The 14,591-nt window shown below is 46.5% G+C and overlaps 1 protein-coding gene across 4 annotated transcripts; it reads right to left on the bottom strand.

The window, feature by feature from the left end:
* Positions 1-307: 307 nt before the first annotated feature.
* Positions 308-13,390, bottom strand: LOC135365324 (Golgi-associated RAB2 interactor protein 6-like). 4 transcript variants are annotated; one of them, XR_010412932.1, is made up of 6 exons: positions 12,278-12,813; positions 11,714-11,880; positions 8,983-9,185; positions 7,532-8,473; positions 6,653-6,810; positions 308-5,565 (listed from the first exon to the last, which is right to left on the bottom strand). XR_010412932.1 is itself a non-coding variant. In XM_064595694.1 (4 exons), the coding sequence occupies exons 2-4, from the start codon at positions 11,855-11,857 to the stop codon at positions 8,131-8,133; spliced, it is 690 nt and encodes a 229-aa protein (XP_064451764.1). In that variant the 5' UTR covers positions 11,858-11,880; positions 12,278-12,813; the 3' UTR covers positions 308-8,130. The 4 variants fall into 4 exon arrangements, 1 of the variants encoding a protein (XP_064451764.1); XR_010412931.1 differs by lacking the exon at positions 12,278-12,813 and adding an exon at positions 12,836-13,390 and having other exon boundaries at positions 308-6,810; XR_010412930.1 differs by having other exon boundaries at positions 308-6,810.
* Between the last annotated feature and the right edge of the window lie 1,201 nt (positions 13,391-14,591).

The raw sequence follows: 14,591 nt of genomic DNA, 5'->3' as shown, positions 1-14,591 counted from the left end.
GTAAATACCCAGTAGTGCAATTGCTGGATTGTATGGTAGCTCTATTTTCAACATTTTGAGGAACCTCCATACTGTTTTCCAGAGTGGTTGCACCAGCTTGCATTCCCACCAATGGTGTAGGAGGGTTCCCCTTTCTCCACATCCCCGCCAACATCTGCTGTTTCCTGACTTAATTTTAGCCATTCTGACTGGTGTGAGGTGGTATCTCACTGAGGTTTTGATTTGGATTTCCCTGATGCTGAGCGATGTTGAGCACTTTTTCATGTGTCTGTTGGCCGTTTGGATGTCTTCTTTGGAAAAATGTCTGTTCATGTCTTCTGCCCAGTTCTTGATTGGATCATTTGTTCTTTGGGTGTTGAGTTTGATAAGTTCTTTATAGATTTTGGATACAAGTCCTTTATCTGATATATCATTTGCAAATATCTACTCCCATTCTGTTGGTTGTCTTTTGGTTTTGTTGACTGTTTCTTTTGCTGTGCAAAAGCTTTTTATCTTGATAAAGTCCCAAAAGTTCATTTTTGACCTTGCTTCCCTTGCCTTTGGCAATGTTTCTAGGAAGAAGTTGCTTTGGCTGAGGTTGAAGAGGTTGCTGCCTGTGTTCTCCTTTGGGATTTTGATGGACTCCTGTCTCACATTTAGGTCTTTCATCCATTTTGAGTTTATTTTTTGTGTGGTGTAAGGAAATGGTCCAGTTTCATTCTTCTGCATGTGGCTGTCCAATTTTCCCAACACCATTGTTGAAGAGACTGTCTTTCTTCCATTGGACATTCTTTCCTACTTTGTCAAAGATTAGTTGACCATAGAGTTGAGGGTCCATTTCTGGGCTCTTTATTCTGTTCCATTGATCTATGTGTCTGTTTTTGAGCCAGTACCATACTGTCTTGATGATGACAGCTTTTTTTTTTTAAAGATTTTATTTATTTATTTGACAGAGAGAGACACAGTGAGAGAGGGAACACAAGCAAGGGGAGTGGGAGAGGGAGAAGCAGGCTCTCCACCGAGCAGGGAGCCCAACGTGGGGCTCGATCCCAGGACCCTAAGATCATGACCTGAGCTGAAGGCAGATGCCTAACGACTGAGCCACCCAGGCACCCCAATGACAGCTTTGTAGTAGAGCTTGAAGTACGGAATTGTGATGCCACCAGCTTTGCTTTTCTTTTTCAACATTCCTCTGGCTATCTGGGGTCTTTTCTGGTTCTATACATATTTTAGGATTATTTGTTCCATTTCTTTGAAAAAAGTTGATGGTATTTTGATAGGAATTGCATTCAGTAAAGTGGCAGGATATAAAATCAATGCACAGAAGTCAGTGGCATTCCTATACACCAACAACAGGACAGAAGAAAGGGAAATTAAGGAGTCGATCCCATTTACAATTGCACCCAAAACCATAAGATACCGAGGAATAAATCTAACCAAAGAGGCAAAGTATCTGTACTCAGAAAAGTATAAAATACTCATGAAAGAAATTGAGGAAGACACAAAGAAATGGAAAAACGTTCCATGCTCATGGATTGGAAGAACAAATATTGTGAAGATGTCAATGCTACCTGGAGCAATCCACCCATTTTTATTTTAAATCAAATTGATGTAGAAAGCAAAACCCATAGGTGGCAAGTAGGACTTATGGCTGAACCTAAGCAGGTCAGATACAAACTCAAAGATCATCTTTATCCATAGGATGTATTAAAAAGCTATTATTAATAATAGTGTTATTATTAATAGTATTAAAAAACCATATTATTCAGTTGACCAGAATATAATGCCACAACACTGACAAATAAAATAAAATGGAAAACCTTAATGTCTCAAAAAAAAAAAAAAGACAGTTAACACAGGTCATTAAAATATATTTTCAAAACATGATGAAAAATGAAGAGGCTTATCTCAACAAAGTGGAACACCTACCAGCAAAATTAATAAACCATGCTTCCTTCTCTAAGTGCCCTCAGGCAGTAAGAAGCCAATGCTATGGGGGGCCTTGTTCCCAATTAAATTAAGGTCGTTAATAAGGAAAGCAAGAATGGACAATGAGTAGTCAACTAGTAGTCTCTGACACAATCCCTCCTATTCCCCAGTCAAGTGGTCCTATATTAAATGTATTTGTATCTGTACACAGATGAAGGTATGAAGACAGTATTTTTTGCCATAAAATATACCATGTATGCAAAAAAGTATCTATATGTATCATACATGTATGGATTAAAGCAAAAGTCAGTATTTCACTTGAACTATAATGCTATCAGTTCAAAAGATAATACTTTATGCATCATAACAAAGAAAAATGTTGCCAACTAATACAATGATTTCTTGTTACTGAAAATTTGTATTTCATACAAATAGAGCCTATCTCACTGAAGCTTTTACTTTCAGAAACTTGTGATGCCGCCTGTGCATTATGGGGAGTTTTGAAGGTCTGAACAAAAAACCATTTGGAGGGCTCAATGTTAAGATCCTGAAAATGAGTCAGGATGATACACAATGAAGGTATCCCATAGACAATGAGGAAAGGAAGAGATTCTTAATTTTGACCCTCACTTAATTCACTCATGGATTATCCTTCAGACTAATTTTTGGCACATATTACTCCCGTAACTACATGAAAACTAAAGCTACTCAAATAAATTGGTTTATTTTTAAGGCAATGATAACCATATCACTTAGGAACCATCCTGCTTTCAGAAATGTTAAAATACTGGGGAGCCTGGGTGGCTCAGTTGGTTAAGTGTCTGCCTTCGGCTCAGGTCATGATCTCAGGATCCTGTGATCGAGCCCCATGTGGGGTTCCCTGCTCAGCAGGGAGCCTGCTCCTCCCTCCCACTGTGCTCTCTCTCGCAAATAAATAAAATCTTAAAAAAAAAAAATGTTAAAATATGCAAATTACTTGTATATCCAAAACCTTATTTATGAACTTTTCAGCACTGTTGGGTCTCTTGTGTATATCTCCCAGAGGACACCTCTTTTCCATCATAGAGAGAACTTTCTCAAGAGAAACCACCAAATATGCAGTCATATCTTGTTTGGTCTCATTTTCAAAACCATTCTATAAATGAAATTCTAATTTTTGACTTGCTTCTTTTAATCATCGGAGCCATTCTTCCTTACCAACGTGCACATCTGCCAATGTGGTGTAGTATCCCACTGTACATATACACCGTAATTGATCAATTCTTCATTTGATGAACATGGGAGATATCTCTGTGCTTTGCTCCAGAACTCTCAGTTTTCTTCTGGAATACACGTAGGAGTCTCCTCAGGGTATTGACCTAGATGTGAAACTGCTAACTCTAGATGATCGTTTTTATTCTTATTACTGAAAACGTGGCTGTACTCTTCCTCCCCCCACCCATGAGTATCCTGAGTGGACACAAGTCCCATTCTTCCTTAGTCTAACAGATGTAACATCTTTGATAGTTGACCTTCAGAGGGAAGAGAATGAGGAAGGAGAAATGGAGGTGCTTCCCAGAGAACAGAATGTGACTTTCAGTATAGCCCAAGGAACCAAAGGCAGACGGTGCTTAAGGCAAGGAGCAGCACTCCTGTTGGCTCCATTGAGCAAAGGTTTTGAGTAGAGCTGTGTAGGAAACTAGAGTCTCGGGCTACAGCTTAGTTGATGTCACAGAATCTCTTGGGGTCATTACTATGGAACATGTAAATGAAAAAAGACAATAGTATTTATTGTGAAAAGGCAAGTCCTACTTATTCAATGCAAAAAGGAAGCTATCTGGAAATATCTTGCTCTCAATGACCCGTATCTCTTATGATGGACCCCTTGGTCACAGATGTTCTGGTACCAGTGATGCCCTCAGCACACTCTGCTGACTGCATGACGGCCTCCATGCTACTCTCCTCCACATGGCTCCTACCTTACCTACAGTGGGCTTTATTATTTCTTAGTAAAGACCCTATCTCACTGAAGCTTTTACTTTCAGAAACTTGTGATGCCGCCTGTGCATTATGGGGAGTTTTGAAGGTCTGAACAAAAAACCATTTGGAGGGCTCAATGTTAAGATCCTGGAAATGAGTCAGGATGATACACAATGAAGGTATCCCATAGACAATGAGGAAAGGAAGAGATTCTTAATTTTGACCCTCACTTAATTCACTCATGGATTCTGATTCAAAAGCCTACTGATCATATCATTCCTTGCCAAAAAAAAAAAAAAAGCACCCACAACGAAGTACAAACTTCTAAGCATGGTATTTGAAGTGTGTGGCAATATGGACCCAACCATTGTAACCATCTTACCGTCTTCATGAGCATACTGTATTTCAGCCAAATACTGACTAGTGACTGTCTCTTGAATGTTTCCTCTTTTCCCCTGAGATGTGGTACTGGAAAAGCACTGCTCAAATTTTGCCCCATGCTGTAGTTTTTATATCCTTAATACAGCTCATCTCTCTACAGAGACTGTGAGCTCCCTATGGACTTTGTTCACCAGGCTGCACACCTCACCCTGCCCTGTCCAGAGCAAAGAATCTGACACACAGTAGGCACGAAGTCAATGTTTACTTAAAAAGTAATGAATCAGGGGCATCTGGGTGGCTCAGTTGGTTGAGCATCCAACTCTTGGTTTTAGCTCAGGTCCTAATCTCAGGGTCAGGAGCTCAGACCTATCAGGCTCCATGCTCAGCGGGGAGTCTGCTTAGGATTCTCTCTCCCTCTCTTTGCTCCTCCCCTGCTTGCTCTCTCTAAAATAAATACATAAATTTTTTTTTAAATAATGAATTATCAGATATTGTCCTATCAAACTGGAATGCCTTGAAATACAAAGGCCAAGTCAGATCCATCCAAACTCAGTTAATTCTGTATTTGCTCATCCTTTTGTATCTTCCCACCCCTATAAACAGCGCTACTATCTACCCGTCAAGTCTAGAAAGTCTGTGTGTCATTTCATATTCTCTGTCATCCCTCACTCACTTGTCTAATTGTTCACCACGTTCTAAGGGGTCTATGCCCATGTCCCCTCTACATGCCTGTTGTTCAGGCCTTTTATCATCTCTCCCCTGCATGGTCAAAGTCCTAACTGGCTTCTCTGATTCCAGTTTTCCTGTACTCACTTATGCAGTGACCATTCTAAGCACAGGTGTGGTCAAATCACTCCTGTGCACTCCCCATCTCCACCTGAACACATCTTGCCCCCTGCATCTCCTGCTCCAATTCCACTGAGCTGTGAGCTCTCTAAACTCACCCAGCTGTCTCCATGCTGTGAGACTCTATATCCTGTGTCTCTGCATGTACTCCCCACTCTGCCTAATTGTTTATATATACCAGTTATTATCATAGGGCATGTAGTAGGCATTTAATTGTTTCAAGAAATGAATAAATTGACCCACTTTAAGAAAATTATGTTTCCCTATCTTTGAAATGGGTGGGTGAACTGTGTTGACATTTGAGATCCATTCTAGTTGATATCCTTGAGTTCCACGAATGGGTAACGTGCATGGCCTTGGAGACTAGGAGAAGCTGCACAAGAGTGGTCGGGACAAGGAAACCAATCTCTGGATTATGGTACCCTACCTGACCTAGTTCTAGACAAGCTCCTCCTCAATTTTTGAGATAACCTGAAAAACAAAATAGAACAAACCTAGTCAAAACAAGTACCACGTAGTGACAATATTTTGTTATATAAACACCAGTTTCCAATAAAAAGAGCTGGGACTCCCTGGAAAAGCAGTTGATTACAAAGCTGAGATAGGGAAAATATGACCTTGGAATATCTGGAAACGCCAGAAATGCTAAAAGACGGGACCTGTTGAAGGAACACAGGAAACAACATAAAGGAGTTTGTACTGACCTTAGTTAGAACAATCAAAGCAAAAAAAAAAAAAAAAAAAGTTGATTATAACCCATAGAACAAATATCTATGTCACAAATAAATAATTGAATAAAAACATAAATGAGTGAGAAAGGATACTTCTTCCTAACAGTGGATTCCAATTAATATAGCCAGAGGGAATCAGGGAAACATAAAATCATTAGGCAAACACCACAAGAATAACTGGTGCAGACAAAATCCACCAATGAATGCTGAAATCGGGGGGCAAACAATTGGTTTTTGCAAAGAAATAACCAGTAAATGCAGTGTGGGATCCTGGAACCAAAATGCCAATGCAATCCAAATGTTTCTCTGAGTCAGGATTACGTAGCATGTTAATCCCTTGGCTCTGACAGAGTGTTACTATGAGAACGGGCTGGAGGAGAAATATACAGAAACTGTATGATTGTTTGGCAGTTTTTCCACAAGTTTGAATTTTTTTTTGAGTACTCATTCTTGTCTTTTGAATTAGTGATTAGAATAATTCCCAAATGCTGAGGAAGAACACAGGTTAGCTGCAAGAAAGACAGATTGAAATCCTCACTGTACACTCATCAGTGTGTGTGTGTGTCTTTGTCCAAGTTACTCATGTCCTCTGAACCCCCATTTCCTTCCTCTGTAAAACTAAGATCAATAGAACTTTATTGTTTCTGGTTGTGAGACCCAGATGTGTGCACACAGGACCAGCACAGAGGAAGAAACAGGACTTGCAGTTTCCTTCCTGAGGTGCCACGAACGTCCCTGTCCTCTTAGAGCTCACAGTTCAGAGAGCGAAACAGCCAGACCCTAATCCAACTCACACATCCAACTTTCTGATTGTACTGCTCGTTTACCTGTGCCATCCAGGATTTAGCACGTACGGTGCTCTGCAGCAAATGAAAAGGATGAGCAAAGGAGTGTGCAACCCTTTCTACTGGACTGCAAACTCCTTGGGGAGAGAGCTAGGGTTGCACTCATCCCGATTCACCACATGCACGTGAGTACTGGGCATCTGAAAATGGAAAAAATGAATTAAGGCCAATAGAAAGCAGGGAGGGAGAGAAATCTGGCCACCCACCTGGACCCCTTTTGGGTGAGGCTGAGGTTTATGTATTCCTGGAGTAGGGAGCCATATCCTCGCTCCTTTAGGTTGCTCTGGTTCTCTCTTTTATCTCCCCGAGGGGTTCCATGTGATTTCAGGAATGATTTGTTTTCCCACATCCTATTAAGACGGTAAAGCCTTTCAGTGGGAGTTCTCTCCTTTCCCTTACTCTTCCTTGGGGCTTCAGCCTGGACTGGGGAGACTCTCTGGCCTCCATCCTGTTTGCTCATGTTGCCTTCACTCTGAAAGGCCGAGACGGAGGGTCCCATTTCCGGACCTTCCGTGCTGTCTGTAACAGGTCTGCTGATTGCCTCCCCTCCTTCAACCACACTCATGCTGCCCTGGAGAGTTACTGTTGCCCCTGGTTCTGCCCTTTGGACAGGCCCTGCAGGTGCCTGGATTGGGACAGACGGTGTGTTCCTACGCATACAGTATGAAGCGTATTGTCGGTTTCTTTCCCCACCAGTATAAGACAGAGAGGTGGCCCCAGACACATCAGTGACCATGGAAAGGCTCCTGATATTGACCTGATCTTGATCCCCTTCTCCGTGGAGCTCCATGGCCTGTGCCGAGGGGAGAAACAGGGAAGCAGAGAAGAAAGTAAGTGAGACTAGAAGGGATTGTCACTTGCCTTCTTGAAGCTGAACCACTCCAGAGCTTATAACTGGGAGGAACTTTGAGGTCATCAAGTCCAGTGGATGTAGGAATCCCCTCTATGGCACCCCCACAATGGTCACTCAAGTTTTACGTGGACAGCTCCAGTGCCAGAAGAGCACTGTGGCCATTCAGGGAGCATCCTCGCACTTCTATTTTATACACTTGTCTTAGCATTTCTGCAAAAGAGTCCCAGGAGTGAGACTGCTGGCCAAGAGCTATGCTCTTTTACATTCTCCTATTCAGAAACAAACTGCGCACATGTGCACAAAGCATGCCACAGATGCAAAGAAAAATCAGTGCGCAGCTCCAGTTAAGGAAGGGCTTTTCATACTTGGAAGTGTCCCCTAAAAGATCGGACCACCTGGGTTGTAGTAGCAATTGTCCCAGAGTGGCCTGGGCAGTGGGGATGCTGTTGAGGGCATTAGAACATTGGCTATGAGAGCAGAGGAGCCGACATCTAAGGGGCCACGGATATTCAGAAGCACTTGGGGCCTTTCCAGTGTGGCAAGGTCTCTGCATGGTGCCTTGTTTGGCCCAAGTTCTTCCAAATGCAATGCCTTCTCCTGGTGAGCCTCAGAGAGCAGCCTGGAAAAGCCTCAGCTGCTCTTCCAAATCACCCTGGCCCCATCTCCAAGAGTCTATGCAAAGGCTTACTGCTGGGCTCTTCCTGTGCTCTGCCTCCAACCCAGGTATGGAGACCATGTCACCAGCAGGTTGGGCCTGGGTCCCACTGTAAGCCTCCACTGGCGGTCTCAGCAGGTACACTAAGTCTTCCCAGCATGCAAACAGATCTTGTCTCGCATCTGAAGGAAGGCACAGTTGTAGGTAAAAAGAGCGGCCAGTGGCAAGCTTCAAGTGGAACTGTTTTTTCTCATGATTATAGATGGATAACTTGACAAACTTCAAAGGAAGCAGCCTGTTGGGGAGCAAAGAAGTGGGGGATTAGGTTGAGACAAATGGGAAGGAAGAGGGAGGGAGTCCTTTGGCCCAGTCCGAATCTATTTCTCTGCTAAAGGATTTGCCAAATCCTGTCTGCTTGACCTCAGCTCTCATGTCCACCTCCTCATTGCTGATAAGTGCAGTCTTAATTTGGAGAACAGCACTTAGCTCGTTGGACCTCATGCAACACCACGATGGCTCCTGACCACCTACAAGACCGCCCCCCACTCTGCCATGCACGGCCTGCAACTATGTGTCTCCAACTTTCTTCCTGGTCTTATTCCCACAACCCTTCTTCTACAATCGATAGCCACTTTCCCCACAAAGGTGTCTGATTTCTCCTCCTCTGAATCCACACCACAGTTGCTGGTCATGCGGTGGAGGGCGCGCTCACTCTGGGCTCTGTGTCATGGTGAATCATGTGCTTGATGGTCTTGCCCCTTCTGCATATGTCCTACAGGGAGGGACTAAAGTTCCCGTACTCGCCTGGTCAGCTCCAATCTCTCTGTCGACCTGAGGTCCTTTCTCTGGGTATCTTGGTCATTTCTGGCCCTGGCTGCACAGCTCACAGCCGGCTGTGCCAGCAGCATGGCATTGGGCATTGTGAGGTGGCGGCTGGTATATGCAATGCCCACCGTCATCATCTGCACAGCGCTGTGCACATCAATCACTTCTCCTCTTCTGTTGATCTGTTGTTGGAAGAAAGAGGAAAGCGGCATCGTCTTACGTCCTATTGGTCCTCCTCTGCTCTGCTCCTAAATAAAGTGGCCACCACAGTTCTTGGTGTGCGGCAAAAACTCAGCGGGCTATGGTTCAAGCCGCGTACCATACCAACAGAACGGATTCGTATCGCCCTCTCCAATCTGAGCTCTCAGAGGAGCCAGACTCCCTTTCCTCAATGTGCCTGTGATCAGATGCTTTTGTATTAGAAGTACCTGTGTTCACCATTAAAATAGTAAGTGGGCAGGCACAGCCAAAGACCCAGCAATTCAGCCCCCAAAACGTGCTCTGCATTGACTTGCACATGCCCAGATGTGATGGACAAAGTTGTTCATCACCAGATTTTCAGTCACAAGAGACCATGCACGATGCAAGTACTTCCCAGTAAGTGTTTGAGTAAACAAATGTAGTTTTTTTTAGCAAAATGGACATTTTATTAAAACTAAAAACAGCTTTTTTGCCTAAAAAATACCAATGCAACAAACCATGAAATGCAAAGGGATCATTCTGGACTCAAGGAGTAAAAAGGTGTGACGATCAAGTGTAAAACATGATCCCGGATGGGGAAATACAGCTATTAAGAACATTATTGGAACAACTGAGAAAATGTAAACGCTCACTAGTATGATAGCATTCTATCAACAGCAAATTTCATGAAATTGTGCCGTGGTTACATAGGCAAATGTCCAAATTCTTAGAAGACATATGAAGAATTTAAAGATAAAGGGGCATAATGCTAGTCACTTACACCTAACTCTCCAGTAGTTGAACAAGAATAATCATCTATGTCTCGTGTCTGTGTGAGTTTACTGGCTCTGAATCCCGCCTACATATTTCAATAAACTGGGAGCTCTGCAGCGCCCTGCTGCCCAGAGTGTCCAGGTCATTACACCACAATCCTGGGAGTGGGTCCTGGGCATCAGTGTTTTCTACACTTTCTAGGTTATTCCAAGGAACAGCCAAGGTTGAGAATCAGTGACAGAAGTATAGTTGTGGAGCTGCTGGTTGATTCGCAGGGGTCTACTCTCACCTACTCTTCTTGCTGTCACACTTACAAGATGTGTGGTTGCTCACACCAAAAGTCTGGTTTGCACTGCTATGCCCCAACCCACACCATCATCCTGAAAGCCATGTGGAGTAGAAACTCCCTGAGCTGAAGTCCCGAAAGCGGGGGCCTCAGCCACTTGACGGCCTGGGAAAGTCACCTCACTCCCTGGAACTCAGTTTGCTCCTGAGTAAAATGGGGATCTTTGTTCTGCCTACATAAGCAGGCTGTTGTGAGGCTGACAGGAAATGGACACCCAATTGCTTTGGATACTGGAGAGAACCATATAAATATGGCTTCAGGATATCTGGAGCCTCAAGTTTCTACAAAACACACTGAGGGAGAAAAAGCAAGCTGCAAATGGCCGAACCAGTAGGACATCATGTCGCAAGTCCACACGTCCCACCCAAGACCGTACTGCACCTCCAAGAGTCATAAAACGTTTAACAGGTACACACGAAGGGACAAAACCTGCATGAGAATAATGACCACACTCGGGGCAGTGGTAGCTGGGGAGAAAGGGAAATGCAAGAAGGGAAGTGTGTCCAGAAAGATTAAACCACATTCATGTTTTTCCTCCAAAAAATATTACATCTGAAGCAAGTATGGCAAAGGGCAGCCACCTGATAAAACTGGGTGGATAAATCAGGAAGTATAAAAACAGAACAAAACCACTGTCGCTTTCCTCTACCCGGTTGCAATGTCACCGAAGACATCCTTGCACACTCAGCACATGATAGGTCTTCGATAAGTTGTTGTGGGAAGAAAAGAATGAACAGGAGTAAAGAAGGGGGGACTACACACATGAATCGGGGAGAAGCAGGGAGAAGGGGGGACCAGACGCATGAGTCGGGGAGAAGGGGGGACCAGACGCATGAATCGGGGAGAAGGGGGACCAGACGCATGAATCAGGGAGAAGGGGGGATCAGACTCATGAGTCGGGGAGAAGGGGGGACCAGACGCATGAATCAGGGAGAAGGGGGGATCAGACTCATGAGTCGGGGAGAAGGGGGGACCAGACGCATGAATCGGGGAGAAGGGGGGACCAGACTCATGAGTCGGGGAGAAGGGGGGACCAGACGCATGAATCGGGGAGAAGGGGGAGAAATGGGGACCAGACACATGAGTCGGGGAGAAGGGGGGTCCAGACGCATGAGTCGGGGGGAAGGGGGGACCAGATGCATGAGTCGGGGGGAAGGGGGGACCAGACGCATGAATCGGGGAGAAGGGGGACCAGACGCATGAATCAGGGAGAAGGGGAACCAGACGCATGAGTCGGGGAGAAGGGGGACCAGACGCATGAGTCGCGGGAAGGGGGGACCAGTCTCATGAGTCGAGTAGAAGGGGGACCAGACTCATGAGTCGGGGAGAAGGGGGGACCAGACGCATGAATCGGGGAGAAGGGGGGACCAGACGCATGAGTCGGGGGAAGGGGGAGGATGGGTGATTCACCTGGATAAAGTCGCTCTCAAACACAGGCACGTCCTTCAGCAGCAGGTACTCCCCCTTGCCCAGGAGCTGCTGCAGCTTTCCCACAGAGCTGCCGAACATGGGAAGAATGCGGCAGCTCTGAGTGCTGTCGTCTGGTGACTCCATGCCGCTCTCCGCGCTCCCTTGCGCTAAGTCCCCGAGAAGAGGAGGCAGGTTATTTCGTCCCTGTCACTTAGAATGTCTCCCTACCACCGCCACACAACACACACAGCCTGCCACGGTGTGACTTAGACACGGGCCCTCCGGGGACACGCCCGCCCGGGGTTAGTTGGCAGTTAGCAGGCAGGGCCCGCGGGGGGACTGGAGGGAGGCGCGCCTCCTCTTGGCTGAGCCAGACCAGCACCAGGATAAGCGCACGGCTCGGTGATCGGTGCAGGCCCGAGCGGGGCCGTACCCTCGCTCCCCAGCCAGCTTGTGCAGGGAACAACCTCTACAACCGTGGAGATGCTCTGCTGACTCCTGACTCAGACTCCAGATGTTCACCCCCCACCCCCGCCCAGGCCCACGACAGTTCCCTACTCTCACCACGGATTCACCGCACCCGAGAACGTGGCCACCACTTCCAAGCGAAGACAAACCACCGGATCTGAGCGTTTCACGTGTTCTACCTTCCGGACTGCTTTCCATCTGCACCACTGCCCCCTCCCTGCTCCCTGGTCAGGGCCAGGATCAGCCCCTCCCTGACCCCGGTCAGGTCCCCGCTCGGGTCCAGAGCGCCCACGTCCCAGGCAGGTCCGTGCTGAACGGCTCCCTCGCAGGCCTTCCTGCACTCGCCCTGGGGGTTCCCACCCTGAGTCCCGGTCCTGATGAGGTTCTCCCCCGCCCTCTCCGGGGTCTCCCCTCGGGCTCTCCGCGAGGCGAGGGTCAGACGCACTCAACCCTGGTCTAGGTCGTGGTCTGGGCGCCGCTCCCTGCTGTCACTGCCCCGCGCAGGGCACCCCCTCCCTGGGCCCCGCAGGGCTGGCCCCTGCGCCTCCGGTGGGCACAGCCAGGCTGCACCAGACCCCACCTCGGGGGCGCGAGGTGCAGCGGCCGGCCCCGCTGCCTCGGCGCCCCCACCCTCCCCCTGAACACGCTCCCCACCCGCGTGTCCCGGGAACCCCCGTCTCCCCGTCGCCGCGCAGGCTGCCTTTCAGCTCTGTCCATTGTGACCTGGAGCCGTCACACAACACTGTGTCCTCATCCCCACAGGCGACCCCTGCGAGAGCGACAGCACTCTGCACAAACACCGCCCACCCACGACGGCAACCGCAGCAGAAGACGCGCAGACGCAGTCGGTGCCTCCTCAGGGAAAGGGTAGCCCTCCGCGGACGGACACGGAGAGCGCATGCGCGGACACCACCCGCACCACGTCCGTGAGCTCCTCTGGTGAGGGACACGACAGGAGGCGGGTCAGCAGGAGCGCAAGCGCAGTCACTGCCTACCTGGAGCCGGATGGCCAGAGAGCCGGCGGTCCGGGCGCATGCGCACGGGACACTGCACAGAAACAGGTCAGATGGTTGGAGCTGGAGGGAGCTGGACCGGGAACGTGAGCCTTCCTGGCTTTACAGAGAAGGTGGCGGGAAGGTGCTCCCGCCCCGTCGTTGTCTCCTGCTAGTTCCCATCTCCTCGCATTGTGCACTCAGACTGCAGCAGGTGACTAAAGTCGGCCTTCTGTGACCATCCCAAGTAAGCTAAAGGAAATCTCAAAAACAGGAGAACCAGAAAACCAGTAAAGTGAAAGCATGCAAGCAGTGTTTTTGAACAATCAGATATGATAGAAACATAATGAATTAAGATGACTTCAGGGCCTTTCTGGTGTCTTTGTGGAAATCAAAAACCCTTAATTTTTACAAACAACAAATTTTACCGTGTGAAGAGCGAGTATTTGGGAGAACTGCTGGCAAGAACTCATACCCCTTGTCCATTTTTTTTTTTTTATTTTAAAGAAAAACAATTGGCTTTATTTTTTAACACAGTTTTAGATTTACAGAATTGAGAAAATAGTTCAGAGAGTTCCATATATCTCCCCTCTCAGATTTCGCTCCATTATTAGCATCATTCTGTAGTGTGGTGTATTTCATTTATGAATCAATATTGGTATATTATTATTAACTAAAGTCCACAGTTTATATTAGATTCACTCTCTGTGTTGTACAGATTAATCGGTTTTGACAAATGCATGTCATATGCCCATCACTACACTGTCATACGGAATAGTTCCGTGCCCTAAAAATCCTGTGCTTCAAATATTTATTTTTCCCCTTTGCCCTGAGCTCTTGGTGATCATTGATATATATGTGTATATATATATATTTTTTTGATCATTCGTATTTTTAACGTCTCTGTGGTTTAATCAGGAGAGGATGTTGTATTTTGTCAAATGCTTCTTCTGCATCCATTGAGAGGACCATATGGTTCTTCTCCCTCCTCTTATTAATGTGTTCTATCACATTGATTGATTTGCAAATGTTGAACCACCCTTGCATCCCGGGGATAAATCCCACTTGGTCGTGGTGGATGATCCTTTCAATGTATTGTTGGATCCTATTAGCTAGGATTTTGTTGAGGATTTTGGAATCCATATTCATCAGGGATATCGGTCTGAACTTCTCCTTTTTGATGGGGTCTTTGCCTGGTTTGGGGATTAAGGTAATGCTGGCCTCATAGAATGAGTCTGGAAGTTTTCCTTCTGTTTCTATTTTTTGAAACAGCTTCAGTAGAATAGGTATTATTTCTTCTTTGGATGTTTGGTAGAATTCCCCAGGGAATCCATCAGGCCCTGGACTCTTGTGTTTTGGGAGGTTTTGGATCACTGCTTCAATCTCCTTACTGGTTATTGGCCTATTCAGGTTGTCAA

This window comes from Mirounga angustirostris, unplaced genomic scaffold (genome assembly GCF_029215605.1).
Source record: "Mirounga angustirostris isolate CCGP_5_RB_7025 unplaced genomic scaffold, mMirAng1.0.hap1 SCAF_7, whole genome shotgun sequence".
In the NCBI taxonomy this organism is placed as follows: domain Eukaryota; kingdom Metazoa; phylum Chordata; class Mammalia; order Carnivora; family Phocidae; genus Mirounga; species Mirounga angustirostris.
This window is presented reverse-complemented; position numbering and strand designations above follow the sequence as displayed.